The 19,621-nt window shown below is 42.9% G+C and overlaps 2 protein-coding genes across 2 annotated transcripts in view; both read left to right on the top strand.

The window, feature by feature from the left end:
- The window catches only part of LOC146548152 (NACHT, LRR and PYD domains-containing protein 12-like), a 390,489-nt gene that overhangs the window by 311,149 nt on the left and 59,719 nt on the right, over window positions 1–19,621 (top strand). The window lies entirely within an intron of this gene.
- The window catches only part of LOC146548158 (uncharacterized), a 45,452-nt gene continuing 41,415 nt past the window's right edge, over window positions 15,585–19,621 (top strand). The window contains exons 1-5 of the mRNA XM_085263808.1: window positions 15,585–15,810; window positions 16,012–16,121; window positions 18,039–18,248; window positions 18,316–18,390; window positions 18,512–18,601. Of these exons, the coding sequence (XP_085119934.1) occupies window positions 15,585–15,810; window positions 16,012–16,121; window positions 18,039–18,248; window positions 18,316–18,390; window positions 18,512–18,601 (711 nt within the window). The remainder of the gene's footprint in view (window positions 15,811–16,011; window positions 16,122–18,038; window positions 18,249–18,315; window positions 18,391–18,511; window positions 18,602–19,621) is intronic.

Below are 19,621 nucleotides of genomic sequence, written 5' to 3' on the forward strand. Positions count from 1 at the left end.
GCAATAGATGTAGGCTGCCGGGGGATTCCCATGATGCATTGAGTTTTTCCTTTCCAGTCACCTTTCTCACTCACTATGTGTTAACAGACCTCTCTGCATTGAATCATATCTGTTATTAACCTCTGTCTCTCTTCCACAGCATGTCTTTTATCCTGTCTTCGTTCTCTCACCCCAACCAGCAGATGGCCGCCCCTCCCTGAGCCTGGTTCTGCCGGAGGTTTCTTCCTGTTAAAAGGGAGTTTTTCCTTCCCACTGTCGCCAAAGTGCTTGCTCATAGGGGGGTCATATGATTGTTGGGTTTTTCTCTGTATCTATGAAGCGCCTTGAGACGACTTTTGTTGTGATTTGGCGCTATATAAATAAAATTGAATTGAATTGAATTGAATTGACTGGCAGCTGCAGTCACGGAGAAACTTGCGTATCTCTGTTCGGGAATAGCAGATAGAGGTAGGCTCTGAGAGGACGGCCAGCGTTTACGCTACGAAGACACGACCGAGTGTTTTAACCTGACAGCCTGAGGTGTTCTTCAGTAAACTGGACTACCCGACAGAAGGACCCGAGGCCCCGCTGCACTTTTTCGGTAAGTTAAACGTGTTTGTAAGCTACTCCGTAACTACCGTCCTTAGCTCGGTCCTGAGACCTAGCTAGCTAAGATGAGCACTCGGCCGTCAGGGTTTGTTTAGCTAACCCGTGCAGGTGAATGAATTTACCCTGACTAAAGAAATCAAGAGAAACGCCCCGGGCTGCTCAGTCACTAATTACCGTTACTGTACTTTTATTACAAGTATTATACTGTAAAGGCAACAGGCTGCACCCCGCTGCAGCTCCTGTGCAGAGCTGAATATTAAATATCTTATTAAACAGCACCATGTTTTCAGGCTCCACATGTGTAAAGACAGTAACACCTACTTTAAAAACCTGGCACTTCAGTAACTCCTCATTAATCTGTAAAAACCGATCAAATAGCAAAGCCTGATATTTACTGAAACCAACGACTTCCTCTTGGCAGCTTAAGTTAAAATTTTAATTTTTCGACTGATTAATTTTTTAGCACTGACTGTATTTTTTATACTGAGTTTGTTGCAAATATTCAGGTTAAAAACTGTCTGAAATATTGTTAATGAGGTATGTTCACAAAGACACATGTGCAGAACTCTGTACAGCTTCCATCCTTTAAGACAAATAGTTTGAAGCATTAATATTTCTTCTTCAATACCAGTGCTGATACCAGTGCTGATACCAGTGCTGATACCAGTGCTGATACCACCTCCGTATGTTGTGACCAGGATGCAGCAGCACTGAAACCTGCTCCATCATCACATCTTTGCAGATGTCCATTTATAAAGCTCCAACAACTCAAAGGTGAACATGATATAGGAACATCTGTTCGTATATAAGGCTTTTTTTAAAATAAACAGCTCATATGTCAGCTGTCAGCAGAACTGTAGGACTGAAAAAATGTAAGAGAAGAGAAGAACACTCCCGAGTGTGTGAGGACAGAAGGATCAGCTTTATTTCAGATTTGAGAGATAAACTTTATTTATTTATTTATTTATTTAGGACAGTGCATGTTAATGAACATAAATGTAAAAAAAAAAAATTACATGAATGTAAACATACCAGATTATAGCCAAGGACTAATTTCCATCTGTTGTCCTTAAGCATAAAAAATAGACATAATAATTCATAAAAATTCATCATTCATTCATAATAAAAACTCCGTCACCAAACTTACACATACACACCATTCTGTTCCCAAATAAAACATTAAAACTGTACAATTCATACATGATCGCACACTTGATTTGTCCATAACCAGTTTTTCACCTTTGCCTTAAACAAACTGAGTGTAGAGCATTCTCTAATGGGTTGAGGAAGACTGTTCCACAGATGGCCTCCCTGGACAGAGAGGACGTTCTGCCCAAATGCTGTCCGTCTGTGGGGTATAAACAAGTCTCCTCGGATTGTAGCTCGAGTGGTCCTGTCTGAGCTTTCTTTATGCCTAATGAACTGCTTTAATGGTGGTGGAGCAAGGGAGTGTAAGACTTTATATATTAAACTCACTCTTTTAAGTTTCACCTAGTTATTGAAGTTCAGTAATTTATGTTTTTTAACACATGACAGTGGTGGTGGGAAGTCGGTTTTTTGTCAAGTAGTTTTAAACGTCTTTTATAAATGTTTTCAATAGTTTTAAGTGTTGTTGGACAAGCAAGTGACCAGGACGTCAAACAATAGTCCATATGAGAGATGATCATTGAGTAAAAATAAGTTTTTGCAACATTCATATTTAAATTATTACGTATATGATTAAAATTTCAATTATTAAATTTAAGTACCTGGGACATTTTATTTATGTGACTCTTGAAGGATAATGTTGGGTCTAGAATGACCCCAAGATATTTAAATTCTGGAGCTAATTCAAGCTCTACTCCATCATATTTATATTTCAGTTTGTGATGATTGTGTTCTTGTTGTGACTACAGGAGCCGTCCTCAGATTCAGACCTCAGCACCACCCAGTGACAGCAGACAGATCATCCTATAGTTTCACTCTTTGTAGTAACTCCATAATTAACTGATGAAAACAGTCCAAAGGTTAAAGTACCACATGCGCTGTCAGTGACAGCTGCAGCTGTTTAAAGATAAAGTTAAAAGGATGAATCACCCATGTAACTGTGTCACTGTATATCAGCATCAACAGGACCTGAGTTTGGTGTTTGAGAGAGCTGTTGTCTACGTCTGTGTGCTGTCATTGCTCAGTCTGACCGAACGATGGACAGACTCAAGTTTGACTTTGAAACAAACTGTGTTGTTAAACAGTTTCATGGTTCAAAAAACAAAACAATCAAAAACACTTTTTTCATACTTGTGTTAAGTTTTGTATAGAAATGAGACCAAATTGATTGTGAGGTTAAATGTGATAGAAACAGCTCACACTGACATCCATCCTGATCAAACATGAGTGTCATGAAGCCTGTTTGCAGTTGTTTGCACTGTTTTCCACTCTGGATGTTGTTTCTGTTCAGCTGTGAGTATAAAAGGCTCCATTCTACAACCTGTTTGTGTTAGTTGTTCAATAGAAACATTATTTTGTGCTGATGTTGCACTTCTTTTATTCACAACCAAAGAGTTTTTGACGTCCGCATCAAAATACAAAGATCAGTATTGTCTAATGTTTTGGCTGCAGTGTGTTTTTGCAGACAGGTATAACTGAACAGCTTTAGTGTTTAGATTTTTTAAACTTGAGTATGAACTTATACAAAATGCAGCAAGATATTAAAAAAACGTTTGATTATAAAATCGACTATATTGGATTCATATCGATATCGGACATAAAAAGTGGCATCGTTCCATCTCTGCTTTGACTAGAGACACAGCTCTAATCAAAGAGGTGGTCCGCTTGCCTCCGCCCCAGAGAGAAGGGTTACATCTCCTGGGTTTAGGTGCGGCTTGCCCCTCTGAGGGCGGGGGTACCTGGACTTGGGATATAGAGTATGTTTGGGGAGTGCGACGGTCTGTGCAGTTTCTATTTGTGTCTGTCTACACGTTGGGTGAGTGCCGAGTATTTGGTTGTGCATATGGGGTGGGAATGCACGTTTGTGTCCGCGTGCGCCTGTCTATGTGTCAGGTTGGGTCTTAGACTCCACCTCTCTGGGTACATCTCAGGCCCTCCAAAGTACGGAGGCCTATCTCCTCTCACCACACTCCCTGCCGGTGGCTGATGCCCTCAGACGTTGGTGTGTTGGTGGTCCTTGTCGTCTGGGGCTGGGCGCTCATGTATGTACCGGCTCACTCCTGGTGGCCGATTGGCGATTCCCCCCCTTTTGGTGGTCCTCCTCGGGTCCTTGTACTCTGGGGCCTCTGGATATCTGGGGCCTGGATCTCCTCCATACCTGCTTCATACCCTGGGGGACGGGGCTATGGCTCCCCACACTCCCTAGCAGATCATTACATGGAGAAACCTTTGGAATACAAGCATGCTGATCCACACAGGTGTGCACACAGGTGTACACACGGGTGTTCACAGACGCGGACTACAGCTTTCTTGGCTGCTGCCTCTAAGCACATTGTGCGCTGTCTATCTTGCGTGCTGCACAATATCGTTTATTATTTAGTATCTACTGTTATCTACTACTAGCTAGTTTATTGTGATGGTGCTGTTTTTATTATGTTGTTTGCTTTCTCTTCTGTTTTTTTTTCTCCATACAGGTGATCCAGGTGTTTTGTTTGTTTTTCTTTTTTTCTTCCCCCCTTTCTCACCGTCTCTTCTCCCCTTTGGTTTTCTTTCTCTCCCTCTCTTTCTTTCATTCTTTCTCCCTGTCCTATCCCCCAGTCATGTCTGTCCCGTTTGTAGCAACCGAAAATAAAATAAATTCATAATTATAATAAAGGTCAATCAAATGGACCAATATGGAAAGGCCATGATGATCCACTTGGTAAAATAAATCCGCTTGGCATCTTTCTTGGCGTTAAGACAACAATTCTGATGGCTAAAGATCCAAACGGGACACACAAAAAAAAAGAGACACAGCTCTGTGTTTTCCAATTTGTCATCGTTTTGAAAGTTTACATTTCTTCAGTGTTGAACAGCAGAAATGAGGCTTTCCTGTCAGAGGTCATTTTTTAAAAAATGAGGTGAATCAACCATGAAAACCATGAATCAACATGTGAACATGAGCTGATGCTGCTGAAGTGAAGCAAAGTTACAGAGGTTTGATTACAGACACAGCTGAGAGTTTGTAATCTGTCATCATTTTAAAAAGTTTCCATGGAACAGCAGAAATGAGGCTTTACTGTCAGAGGCCGACAGCACTGAACACAACAGCAGACTGGTGGCTAATAAACAGTGAATGATGCAGAAACAGATGTTTGAAGCTGTTCTTGGAGTACACTGAGAGAGAGAGAGCTGTGCAGGCAGGAACAGCCAAAGTCAGAGAGAATTCATGAGCATATTGATCAAACGTGAAGCAGAGTTTGGATCTTCTTTTGCTGCTGCTTCACTCAGTTTTGGTTGGAGACAGATGAAACCTGCAGCTTCAGGATCTGTGAGCTGTCCACTTTCAGCCCCGACGGCGTGTCCGTGTATGTGCCGTGGAGTGAACGATCCACGCTCTGTGTTTCCATCTTTGTGTGTTTAGCTGCTCTCATTTACTGTTTTATCTGTTTGCTGCTTGTTGAAATAGTTTGTGAGCTTTAACCTGAGATTCTGGCAAAATACATTTATATTAAACATCGATTCAGGATTGAATGAATCAACATCGTTTTATTCAAATTAAAACCATTTAAATGGGAACATGAATTTTTTACAGCCGCCTCTAATGCTGGGTAATGTCAGCTGGTCCATGTGCAGCTGGCTGTGAGGCTCAGGGAGCGTCTACAAAGTGCAACACTGAAAGAACATCATCCATAAATATTGAGTAAGAACTGGACTCTCATACAGCGAGACTCAAATGCCTTTAAACATCAGCTTATCCTGCTGATCCAAGTCCAACACTGAGTTTGTAAAAACATGTTTGTCAATCATTTTGTTTGGTTTCTGAGGAAAAAGATTCAATAACTTGCTGCTAATACACAACATTTCATCATATTTCCTCATAACCCTCTTTTGTCTGACCATTTGATCCCATTTGAATTTGCAATAAAGGATCCACAGAGTTTGGTGACAATAATGACAGTAGATGTTTGTGTGAAAGTGCTGGAAGCAAATGAGTGTGTGATGTTCTTTCAGTGTTGCACTTTGTAGACGCTCCCTGAGCACTGGTCTCACAGCCAGCTGCACATAGAGACCAGTGTTGTTAGTCCAGGTCAGAAGATGACTTGTTGGAATGAAAATGAGCTTGTAGTTTGTCTGCTTTAATAATGTGACTGGAAAAAGGTGTTGGACTTCAAATATGTCCATTTCTGTCACACTTCACCTTTAAAAGTGAAGCCATGTGGTTCCTGGAAGGAAAAACACGACTTTTTCAAGTCTTTGTCCTGTTTTTATGAGAAATGTACGACTTTAATGTGAAACATTCAGAGTTTTTTCTCTTGTTGTGTTTGTTTGAAGCTGCTTCCTGTTGGCTTCAGCTGTTTGGAGTTTCCATTTTCTAAACTTCTACATTCTGAACCTTCTTCAGCTCTGAACAGATGATGAAACACTGAATGATTTCAAGCACTTTGTCTAATAAACTTACATCTTTCATTCTTTATACAGATTGAGGAACTGTGGTTTGTCAGAGATCAGCTGTGATTATCTGGCAGCAGCACTGAAGTCCAACCCCTCCCATCTGAGACAGCTGGACCTGAGTAATGACTACTCTTCTTCAACTAAGAACAACCTGCAGGATTCAGGAGTGAAGCATCTGTGTGGTTTCCTGGAAAGTCCAGGATGTAAACTTGAAACTCTGAGGTCAGTCAGCATGTTTTAGTTGTGCTGAGATGAATATGATGTGAAAGTTGTGCTGACACTAAACTGCAGACATCAGGCTGATATTATACTGATCCACACTGAGGATCTTCATGGTAAAGTCTGTTTTCTTCTTCTCTGGTTTAGTCCATTGACTGCAGCAGAACAATGTTCACATTTCAAACAGTGATACTCAACGTATGGCCCGCGGCCCACACGCGGCCTGCCCACCTTTCCTGATTCAGAGAGAGGGGACCCTGATTAACTGTGTAGCTTCTTCCTCACAGTTCTAAGTATCAGACACAACAATGAATAATCCACAGCTGACTGTCTTTAGCAGGTCAAAGGTCACGGCACACAGCAGACAGTCAGAAATATTCTAACTCTGATCATTTATCAGTTGTGACACTGTGAGACTTGATCAGAGGTGTGATCATCACAGCAGAGGCCTTTGTGTCAAAGTCACTGAGGATCAAACAGAAACACATGAAGCAGATTTTCCTCTTCTGGCTTTTTATAGCAGATAACCTTCAAAATATTCTGCAGTCGATCAAAAACTGAAGCAAACCATGAAGCAACATGTGAACATGAGCTGATGCTGCTGAAGTGAAGCAAAGTTACAGAGGTTTGATTACAGACACAGCTGAGAGTTTGTAATCTGTCATCATTTTAAAAAGTTTCCATGGAACAGCAGAAATGAGGCTTTACTGTCAGAGGCCGACAGCACTGAACACAACAGCAGACTGGTGGCTAATAAACAGTGAATGATGCAGAAACAGATGTTTGAAGCTGTTCTTGGAGTACACTGAGAGAGAGAGAGCTGTGCAGGCAGGAACAGCCAAAGTCAGAGAGAATTCATGAGCATATTGATCAAACGTGAAGCAGAGTTTGGATCTTCTTTTGCTGCTGCTTCACTCAGTTTTGGTTGGAGACAGATGAAACCTGCAGCTTCAGGATCTGTGAGCTGTCCACTTTCAGCCCCGACGGCGTGTCCGTGTACGTGCCGTCGAGTGAACGATCCACGCTCTGTTTCCATCTTTGTGTGTTTAGCTGCTCTCATTTACTGTTTTAGCTGTTTGCTGCTTGTTGAAATAGTTTGTGAGCTTTAACCTGAGATTCTGGCAAAATACATTTATATTAAACATCGATTCAGGATTGAATGAATCAACATCGTTTTATTCAAATTAAAACCATTTAAATGGGAACATGAATTTTTTACAGCCGCCTCTAATGCTGGGTAATGTCAGCTGGTCCATGTGCAGCTGGCTGTGAGGCTCAGGGAGCGTCTACAAAGTGCAACACTGAAAAAACATCATCCATAAATATTGAGTAAGAACTGGACTCTCATACAGCGAGACTCAAATGCCTTTAAACATCAGCTTATCCTGCTGATCCAAGTCCAACACTGAGTTTGTAAAAACATGTTTGTCAATCATTTTGTTTGGTTTCTGAGGAAAATGATTCAATAACTTGCTGCTAATACACAACATTTCATCATATTTCCTCATAACCCTCTTTTGTCTGACCATTTGATCCCATTTGAATTTGCAATAAAGGATCCACAGAGTTTGGTGACAATAATGACAGTAGATGTTTGTGTGAAAGTGCTGGAAGCAAATGAGTGTGTGATGTTCTTTCAGTGTTGCACTTTGTAGACGCTCCCTGAGCACTGGTCTCACAGCCAGCTGCACATAGAGACCAGTGTTGTTAGTCCAGGTCAGAAGATGACTTGTTGGAATGAAAATGAGCTTGTAGTTTGTCTGCTTTAATAATGTGACTGGAAAAAGGTGTTGGACTTCAAATATGTCCATTTCTGTCACACTTCACCTTTAAAAGTGAAGCCATGTGGTTCCTGGAAGGAAAAACACGACTTTTTCAAGTCTTTGTCCTGTTTTTATGAGAAATGTACGACTTTAATGTGAAACATTCAGAGTTTTTTCTCTTGTTGTGTTTGTTTGAAGCTGCTTCCTGTTGGCTTCAGCTGTTTGGAGTTTCCATTTTCTAAACTTCTACATTCTGAACCTTCTTCAGCTCTGAACAGATGATGAAACACTGAATGATTTCAAGCACTTTGTCTAATAAACTTACATCTTTCATTCTTTATACAGATTGAAGAGCTGTGGTTTGTCAGAGATCAGCTGTGATTATCTGGCAGCAGCGCTGAAGTCCAACCCCTCCCATCTGAGAGAGCTGGACCTGAGCTCCAACAACAAGCTGCAGGATCCAGGAGTGAAGCATCTGTGTGGTTTCCTGGAGAGTCCAGGATGTAAACTTGAAACTCTGAGGTCAGTCAGCATGTTTTAGTTGTGCTGAGATGAATATGATGTGAAAGTTGTGCTGACACTAAACTGCAGACATCAGGCTGATATTATACTGATCCACACTGAGGATCTTCATGGTAAAGTCTGTTTTCTTCTTCTCTGGTTTAGTCCATTGACTGCAGCAGAACAATGTTCACATTTCAAACAGTGATACTCAACGTATGGCCCACGGCCCACACGCGGCCTGCCCACCTTTCCTGATTCAGAGAGAGGGGACCCTGATTAACTGTGTAGCTTCTTCCTCACAGTTCTAAGTATCAGACACAACAATGAATAATCCACAGCTGACTGTCTTTAGCAGGTCAAAGGTCACGGCACACAGCAGACAGTCAGAAATATTCTAACTCTGATCATTTATCAGTTGTGACACTGTGAGACTTGATCAGAGGTGTGATCATCACAGCAGAGGCCTTTGTGTCAAAGTCACTGAGGATCAAACAGAAACACATGAAGCAGATTTTCCTCTTCTGGCTTTTTATAGCAGATAACCTTCAAAATATTCTGCAGTCGATCAAAAACTGAAGCAAACCATGAAGCAACATGTGAACATGAGCTGATGCTGCTGAAGTGAAGCAAAGTTACAGAGGTTTGATTACAGACACAGCTGAGAGTTTGTAATCTGTCATCATTTTAAAAAGTTTCCATGGAACAGCAGAAATGAGGCTTTACTGTCAGAGGCCGACAGCACTGAACACAACAGCAGACTGGTGGCTAATAAACAGTGAATGATGCAGAAACAGATGTTTGAAGCTGTTCTTGGAGTACACTGAGAGAGAGAGAGCTGTGCAGGCAGGAACAGCCAAAGTCAGAGAGAATTCATGAGCATATTGATCAAACGTGAAGCAGAGTTTGGATCTTCTTTTGCTGCTGCTTCACTCAGTTTTGGTTGGAGACAGATGAAACCTGCAGCTTCAGGATCTGTGAGCTGTCCACTTTCAGCCCCGACGGCGTGTCCGTGTACGTGCCGTCGAGTGAACGATCCACGCTCTGTGTTTCCATCTTTGTGTGTTTAGCTGCTCTCATTTACTGTTTTAGCTGTTTGCTGCTTGTTGAAATAGTTTGTGAGCTTTAACCTGAGATTCTGGCAAAATACATTTATATTAAACATCGATTCAGGATTGAATGAATCAACATTGTTTTATTCAAATTAAAACCATTTAAATGGGAACATGAATTTTTTACAGCCGCCTCTAATGCTGGGTAATGTCAGCTGGTCCATGTGCAGCTGGCTGTGAGGCTCAGGGAGCGTCTACAAAGTGCAACACTGAAAGAACATCATCCATAAATATTGAGTAAGAACTGGACTCTCATACAGCGAGACTCAAATGCCTTTAAACATCAGCTTATCCTGCTGATCCAAGTCCAACACTGAGTTTGTAAAAACATGTTTGTCAATCATTTTGTTTGGTTTCTGAGGAAAAAGATTCAATAAGTTGCTGCTAATACACAACATTTCATCATATTTCCTCATAACCCTCTTTTGTCTGACCATTTGATCCCATTTGAATTTGCAATAAAGGATCCACAGAGTTTGGTGACAATAATGACAGTAGATGTTTGTGTGAAAGTGCTGGAAGCAAATGAGTGTGTGATGTTCTTTCAGTGTTGCACTTTGTAGACGCTCCCTGAGCACTGGTCTCACAGCCAGCTGCACATAGAGACCAGTGTTGTTAGTCCAGGTCAGAAGATGACTTGTTGGAATGAAAATGAGCTTGTAGTTTGTCTGCTTTAATAATGTGACTGGAAAAAGGTGTTGGACTTCAAATATGTCCATTTCTGTCACACTTCACCTTTAAAAGTGAAGCCATGTGGTTCCTGGAAGGAAAAACACGACTTTTTCAAGTCTTTGTCCTGTTTTTATGAGAAATGTACGACTTTAATGTGAAACATTCAGAGTTTTTTCTCTTGTTGTGTTTGTTTGAAGCTGCTTCCTGTTGGCTTCAGCTGTTTGGAGTTTCCATTTTCTAAACTTCTACATTCTGAACCTTCTTCAGCTCTGAACAGATGATGAAACACTGAATGATTTCAAGCACTTTGTCTAATAAACTTACATCTTTCATTCTTTATACAGGTTGATGGACTGTGGTTTGTCTGTGATCAGCTGTGATTATCTGGCAGCAGCACTGAAGTCCAACCCCTCCCATCTGAGACAGCTGAACCTGAGTAATGACTCCTTGTCTTCGACTAAGAACAAGCTGCAGGATCCAGGAGTGAAGCATCTGTGTGGTTTCCTGGAGAGTCCAGGATGTAAACTTGAAACTCTGAGGTCAGTCAGCATGTTTTAGTTGTGCTGAGATGAATATGATGTGAAAGTTGTGCTGACACTAAACTGCAGACATCAGGCAGATATTATACTGATCCACACTGAGGATCTTCATGGTAAAGTCTGTTTTCTTCTTCTCTGGTTTAGTCCATTGACTGCAGCAGACCAATGTTCACATTTCAAACCTTCAAAGAAGAAGAAAAATCCTCCACTAGAAAATTCACTGTGAAACTCTCAAACTCTTCGTTCCACCTTAAAGTCTGTCTGACACTGAAATCCAAAGCAAAATGTGCGTTTGCTTTACAGACAGCAGTCCAACACAAACATACACACATCATCCAAAACACAGTCCAACATCCAAATCTCCTCCACTGCCAGCATGAATGATGGGAAAGAGAAGGAGGAACACTCTGACATTCAGGGTTAGAATGAGTTTCATCAAGCAGACTGTGAAGATCAAAGCTGCATTAGAAAGCTTACATGAATGAATGAGTGGACAGAAGTGGACAGAGATCATCTGAAGCACTTCAAAGGCTTTAAATCAGCACATTTCTCTTTATTCTTTATCAACTCTGTTAGTTTCTCTCAGTTTTCTGTGGAATGAAGCTAACAGCAGGCTAATAAGATGCTGACCAATAGGTTTCTATTAAAGGTTGTAATTTGTATATGAAAAAGTGCTTTGGCTCAGCAGGGATCAGCTTACAGGTAGAATACAGCTGCTGGATGGGATTAGCATGTCATAGCTATCTACCAAACTGCTAACTGGGGGATTTCAGGCCATCTATGGATCATTTTTGCTAACTGTTTATTCAGCTTAGGCTCACAGGGCTGCAGCCTGTGCCCTAGCTGTCATAGGGCAAGAGGCGTGGTCCACCTGCACAGGTGAGCAGTCCATCACAGGGCCAACAGAGAGCGACAGAGAAGCACTCCCTCACATCCACACCTACAGCCAATGTAGAAGCACCAATGAACCTAAGCAGCATTTCATTGGACTGTGGGAGAACATCCAACCTCCACAGAAAGGCCCAGCTGACCAACAAGCTTCAACCTACAACCTTCTTGCTCTAAGGCACTAGTGCTAACCACTTTTGCCCATTTCAGCCCAAATCCTGCATCTTCCTGTTTCTGACTCCAGGCCAGCTCCACTAACACTTTCTCATCAGACACTGCCACCTAGTGGAGGAAGTCTTAGTTCCATTTGAAGCTTCAGATTACAGTTAGTTCCTTTACAAAGAGGTGGAGGTGGTGGGGCCACAGCACCATCATCACTGAGTGCCATAGGACACTTAACCTTTGTTTCCATATGCTGGGAACTTCCTGTTGTTCCAAGGAGGACTGGAAAATGTGTGAAAATCTCCCAGTCAGTTCCTCACAGCACACTTCAATCATTTCCCTCCCACAGCATCAGGACCAGGGCTTTTTCTCTCTTTGGTCCCACTAAGAGATTTCCACACAAACACCTCATCAGTGGGACTCTCAGAGCTACCAGCCCTTTGCTACAATCACAAAGCTCTTCATTGAAATCAATGATATCAAAGCTGGAATCAAATGAGTCCAAGTCTTCTGCTGATTCAGCATCACATTCATCTTTGCTCCTTGTTCTGCATCCCCACCATGGACTTCATTCCTTTCCAAGCCAGCCTTGAGTGTCCTTTATTCAGCTCATCCTCTGCTTTACTTTTACACCTGATTTTAGCTGCTTTATCTCTCTTTCAACAGGTTTCTGTGCCTCAATCTTTTTCTTCTCTCCCTCATAACAAGACAGCTTCTTCTGCCTGAGAACATGTTGGAGTGATTTACTAATCCAGGGCTGCTTATTGGGGAAAATACTTCCTGTTTCCAAAGTAATCCCCATTTTTCCCAGAAAGAAATGTCAGTAGAAATCGATGATCTACGTGAGAACATGACCCTTTAAAAAGTCCCAGTGGGTGCAGTCAAAGCAGTCCCTCAGTCCCAGTATAGAGTCTTTGGTCCAGACTGGAACAGCTGTGTGCCCAGTTTGAGCTCTCTTCAGTGCTGTGACCTGACAGACCCAGAGGGGCCATCACATCACATTTAGAAGCTCCCCTGATGGAGCCACAACACATGTCCAATACTTAGTCTGTCTTGTTGGACCAACTGGAAGAAATGATTCAAGGACTTAGTCACAGAACAGAGATTCAAATCTCCAAAATCCAACTGGCTGCATCAGGACATATAGTCTGAAACTCTGCACAGTTTCCTGTTTGAAGCTGCTTCCTGTTGGCTTCAGCTGTTTGGAGTTTCCATTTTCTAAACTTCTACATTCTGAACCTTCTTCAGCTCTGAACAGATGATGAAACACTGAATGATTTCAAGCACTTTGTCTAATAAACTTACATCTTTCATTCTTTATACAGATTGTGGGGCTGTGGTTTGTCAAAGATCAGCTGTGATTATCTGGCAGCAGCACTGAAGTCCAACCCCTCCCATCTGAGAGTGCTGTACCTGTGGGGAAACAACCTGAAGGATCCAGATGTGAAGCAGCTGTCTGATCTTCAGCAGAGTCCAGACTACAGACTGGAGACTCTGAGGTCAGTAGAGTGATGGAGTGAGTGGGTGGTGCTGTCAGCAGCATTGTACTAAACACAGTCAGTATGAAACAAAGATCCAGTGTTTCCTGTAAAGCTGCAGCTTCTCAGTGAAGCTGTGAGAGGAGAACGGTGACAGGCTTCAGGATTGGACACAAACACTTCCTGTTTCTCACCTTTATGGTCACCATAGTAACGTCTGACATGCTCTGATCAAACGCTGTCAACAGCCAATCAGCTCTCTGAACAAAGCAGCACGCAGACCAATGACTGCATTGATTTCCAAGTTTAAAGCAGTGAAGAACACAGTCTGTAGGTGAGGAAGAATTTAGTGAGAGCAGATGTTTGGATGGAATTCCTCCAGTTAACAGCTGGAACCGTCCATCTGGATTGTTGGGCTTGTTGTTGGGGTTCCTACAGAGCTCAGAGTGGACACACCAAGGTTCTTCTAATGAATGAAAGTCCAAACTCAAACTAGGAGGGAAAAACATTTTCAGCAACTTCAATAAAAATCCAAAGATTAGAAAAAGTGAAGCAACAATGAGTCCTAGTACAGTCCCAGCACTGACGTCCCTGCTGCTCTTTATACTGGATGTGCTGCATCACTGACTGACAGCTGATGAAGAGTCTCTGGAAACACTCGTTTATCTCCTCTGCTCTTCCTCCTTCTCTCTGCAGGTGGAGCTGATGATGGTAAACAGGACGGTGTGTGTGCTGAGAGAGGAGCAGCTGTGTCCTGATGATCCAGAGAGGTTGAAGCAGCAGCAGCTTGTGTGTAGAGACGCTCTGACTGGGCCATGTTACTGGGAGGTGGAGAGGAGAGCTTCATCCAGCAGTGACTGACAGAGGAATGAAGTGCAGATGACTGTCAGTGCTGCAGAGTGAACTGCTCTGAGAACAGCTCCACTGTCAGACACAATGTAGAGTCCAGCATCAGCCCTGTGTGTCCCTCTGGATCTGACAGAGGATCATCAGTGTATCTGGACTGCTCTGCTGCTGCTCTGTCCTTCTACAGTCTCTGCACAGTCTCTGTCTCACTCTGGAAAGATTTTACAACTTGTTGTAATTACAGAACGTTAATATAATATTCAAACATGTGATCTTCTCTTTATTTCTGAATCTTTACCAAATAAAGAAAAACCAAACTAACAAACAGAAGCTGTCGTGTCCTTTTTCACCACATCTGTGAATCTTTTCTGTGTTTTTCCTCTTTTCCTCCTTCCTGCAGCTCCATCTTCATCATTCTGTGTCCAGTATATGTGAACACGTCCAAAGCATCTGAGCCTCATGTTACCCGTTTGTGTGAGTTACGCCTGTCGTTGTGTTGTGGTGTATAAATAAGGGGCAGGAGACAGCGCTGGATCTCTGAGTTCTTTACTCTCAATTTCTGCAACATCTGCAATATCTAGAAATGCAAACCTGTGAGCTGTGTGTGTTGTGCGTCTGCTCGGCCACCTCTCCTCCGGCCGTGCTGGAAGCAGCTGTGCGTTTGACAGTTTTATCGACTCGACAATAATCGAACAAATTAAATGTTCAAAAATATCAACTTAAGCACTTCAAAGTCAACAAAAAGCTTAAAACAATGAAATAATATTTCACTGAAAAAACAACAGCTCATAAGAACGATACACAAAATAATACAGAAACAAACAAATAAAAGTTATTAACCAGGATCCATGTTTTTGTCACAAACACTGAATCAGCTGATTCACTCTTTATGTTTCTGAGTTTGTTTTGTGATTATAGTTCTGGTTTCTGTTTCTGTGTCTTCACTGTGTCCCACGTCTCCTTACTTTGGACTGTCTGTCCTGTCACTGAAGGTGTCTGCCCAACAAGGACGTGGTGCTGAATGCATCCAGACCCCTGCTGACTGTCTTTGCAGCTTCGGTCAAAGGTACAGTGTCCACTGTGACCCTGAGAGCAGGACACAGCCAGAGGTGAGTCAGCAGTTACAAACTAAATGCTGCTGACATGAATCAAACTGCTGGATAACCCACTGCTCATGAAAATGGCACCTTTCTGTTGCTTTTTGAGATTACTGAGAATATTTGAATTGTGACTCAGATGGCAGATCCAGGCTCTCAGCCTCCAGCTGAAACTTCCAGTCCTCCCCCAGCCAGAAGCTCTGATGCTGGGCTGAGAGACTTTGATCCTTCCCTGGATCCAGAAATCCAGGAGGGAGAAGGAGAACAGGACCTCCTTCCTGATCTGGAGAGGCCTGAGGGAAAGAAAGATGGAGCAGACAGAGCTTTGAACAAATCCAAACCTCCTGAGCTTCACCTCCACAAAGGTGCAGACACTGATGCACAGATTCACATGTGACACCTGCAGCGTCCAGCTTGTGCCGCTGACATTATCTCCACTCTGATACAAGCCTCATTCACTCGCTCACACACGTTCATACAATCACCTTTTCCTCACAGTCACACACATGAATGTAATGAGGGGAACTCGGGTTCACTGTCATTCCTCAGGATGCTTTGATATGCAGACTGGAGGCTCTGTGGAAGAAACACCGACTGTCTGAAGCACTCTGAAGTCTTCATGATGGACTTCATCCTGACTTCAGCTGCTGCTGCCTCACCAACCACTGGCCCCTCGGTGAGTCTAGAGTTACAGCAGTGACCACAGGAAGTGCACACGTGTGATCTAAAGCTACATGTGGGCCTGTGACCATCAGTCTTCTCACTGTGGTAGACGGGTTTGTGAGTCCCTGTGATGCTGGGAGTGTCCAGGACAGTCGCTCCTGATCGGGTCTCTCATGGAAAGCTGGTCCCAGGAATTCCTGGAAAATTCCTCCACAAAAGAGAACTGGGAACATAAGTGCAGAGTGACAGAGGTGCTCAGCAACCCTGCTGTTATATGGGAATAGAACCAGAAGAGTCGGCAACCACTTGAGTTAAGTTAGCCAAAGAGATGCGACTCAGACTGACTTCATCATGTTGGCAACGTGTCTGCATTGATAAATTCCAGTTATTGACAAATCAGAGAATAATTCCAGTCGTTCAGAGACAGATTGTGATTGTTTGGAGGATGTAATCGTTTCCCTTCAGGGAGCGTGTTGGACGCTCAGTGTCCGGGTGATTAGCTGATGCAACTACTTAGAATCAGTTTGTGAATATGAAGAAAATCAGTGCAGTCACTGGACAAACTCTGATTCTTCCTAGTTTCACTCTTGTTTCAGTCCAGTGTGACTGAGGTGGTAAAAAATGATCTGACTTTTAGCCACACAGCTGTCTGCTAGAGAAAAAGCCTTTGTGCACAACTTTCTTAAAGGCAAACGGCACCATGTTCACTGCAGCTGCAGCAAACGCAGCAAAGAGTGAAAGTTGGACTGAGAATGTTGTGACTGTTTCATGAGAAAGAGCAGGAAAACAAGCATCACACACCCAGACACAGTGCTGGGATTAGAATTAGACTTTAGAGCCAAATGTAGGACAAAAGCTTTAATATGAAAGAGGAAAACCCAACAACAGCCAGAGCATGAAGCTCAAAACTATACCAATCACCAAGAAAGCTGACAGGCCTGTGACACGTCAGAGACGCCGTTCAAATCATAAAGAAGTTGGTTTATTGACAAAATGTAAAACACCAAAAGAATCAAGTCAACCTTCAGTTTAGAGCGAGTAGACCAATCAGGCACAGCAGCAGCTCTAGAATAAGCAACAATTTGATGTATTACAAACAACCTTTCATATACACACATACATATGGCTCATATGCTGTTTAAAAAGGGCTCAAAGACCCAACAGATTACACAAAGTACAAAAACACTTTCATTCAGACAACAGTCAGCTGTGCACGAGACAGAGAGCCGACTACAGTTAGTAACATGGACTCACTTTGTTTCAGACACGACACAAAGTAACACAAAGCCACAAAGAGCAGAAACATCAAAAAGGAGGCAGAGCAGCAGCAACTCTCCATGAGCTGTGAGGCTAACAGCCACCCACACTTCCTGTGATGCATAATGACAACAACATTAACCTGAAGGATGATAACAACAGAAAGAAGTCTAAGCTAACGTTACACAGCGCTCACACAGCGCTGACTGTACAGGCCTCACACAGCTACGACCTGCATCCACAACACCTGATTCTACTGAACACAAACAAGTTAATGATATATGAGCAATCCAGGGAAGGCTTCCAGGAAGGTGAGGATCCAAAGACAGCTCTACAACAGCATCAGTCAGCAACAATGTTACTAATCACTGACTCTTTCATCCTTTTATACTCAATCAAAAAGTGCTGTGTTCACATTTGTTTCTGCTGAAATCCAGAGACTGAAAATGCGTCTTTTTAAAGTTTGAATAAACTGACTGAACTTCTCACGAGTCCAACCGTGAGGAACACTTCCCCCCATGACACATCACAGGAGAACGTCTCAGTGGAGGGGGGGCAGTAGCTCAGTTTAGGCAGTCACACTCAGAATCGATGCCTCCAGTCAGGGTCAAACGTGGTCCTCAGAAACCTGCAGATGTTTGGGCCAAGCTCTCACTGGTCTCTGCGTCTGTAGACTGAGCTGATGTTTCTCCAGGTGTCTGGTAAAAGGACGATGCTGCTGTCCAATGAGGCGAGGAGAGAAGTAGCCAAACAGGCGAGAGCCGTGAAGGAGGAACGGCGGGCAGCTCTGGATGCCCGACATAAATACCTGATGAGCAGGCTGGCCGACGCCGGCAGCCTGGAGGAGGCGGCGGTGGAAGACGCCATCGTCTCTGATGACAGAGTAAGTTCAGAGACGTGATCCTTCCTCAGAGTTGAACCTTTGAGTCATTAATGTCTGATTCTTCCAGTTCAGTCTGATCCATGAATTCTTTGCTGCAAACGGATCCAAGAAGCTGATTTTCTTCTATCAGGATGTCAAACAGGTAACTTTGATCACATTTCAATGACTGACACATGAAGGTCTAACCGCTCTTCATAATCTGCTGTCCTGTTTGTTGCAGCGTACTTTGTATTCATATCTTTTAATATCTGCCTTTCTCCCAGAGTCTGTCCTCCCGTCAGTCTTCCTTTGTGGACGCATCAAACTCAGCTGTGGCTCAGAGGAAACTCTTCCTCACTACGGGGAACTCTGAGGTTGGCTTCAGCTTTTTCTGTTTAGTTCATGTGAGAATCACAGAAAAATGCTGATATGAGTGGAAGGTTCTGCTGGGAAATTGGCAAAGAGCAGATTATTGAACAGCGAGGCAGACAGTTCATTTCAGTGATGCCAGTTTATTAGAAACGAGGACTGTGGGGCTGCTGGAAGTCAGGACGGCCGTTCTCTGGATAAACCTGACAGCTGAGGTGGAGAGCAGGATTTATCCACAGACGGCTTCTTCCAAGCAAATGTCCTGAACACACCTGAGCTGAGGGTTACACAGTGTGTCCTGTGTGATCTCTGCTTTATGGTGGTTGAATCTCACAAATGTGACCATCAGACCTGACGACTTATTTGTGATGTTTTCATTAAAAATATCCTGGGTGAGGTGTTTGGGGCCTGTCCCATGAGGAGGAGTCTCCAGGGCAGACCCAGGACACACTAGAGAGGTTATATCTCTCAGCAGGCCTGGGAATGCCTCAGTATTGTCCTGGATATGCTGGAGGAAGTGGTTGTTTAGGGAGGTCTGGGATTCTCTGCTTAGACTGCTGCACCTGTGACCCGGGACCAGATAAACAGGAAATGGATGTTTGAAATTCAAAGAAATCCTCTTTTAATAATGAGGGAAAAAGACAGCAGGAGATCCATCGCAACTAACAAAACACTTCAAACACATCAATGCATCAACTTTAATCAACTTCATTTGGTTCAAATGAAGGAATCTAACAAAGCACTCACTAAAATGAAACACCAGTTAGTTTCCCGAGCTCAACAGGTCGAACACCTGAGTTTGGTTTGCGGTGCAGTTTTTATTTCTTCTAGATAACTTGGGTTATTTGCACAGGAAGGTTTTTTAAATGTATTTCTTAAGTACGATCTTATATGGGGGTTGATTTTATAGCATAACAGAATAATGTAATAACTCTAATAGAGTATAAAACATTTGCAGAATGAAGTACAAGGTGAAGAAAAGTCAGAACGTCCCTATTTGAAAATACAGCCTCAGAAGGTCAGAG

The sequence above is a fragment of the Mchenga conophoros genome, linkage group LG23 (assembly GCF_057382185.1).
Source record: "Mchenga conophoros isolate Kocher_MC1m ecotype Shallow Benthic linkage group LG23, M_conophoros_male_GT1.1, whole genome shotgun sequence".
Taxonomy (NCBI): Eukaryota; Metazoa; Chordata; class Actinopteri; order Cichliformes; family Cichlidae; genus Mchenga; species Mchenga conophoros.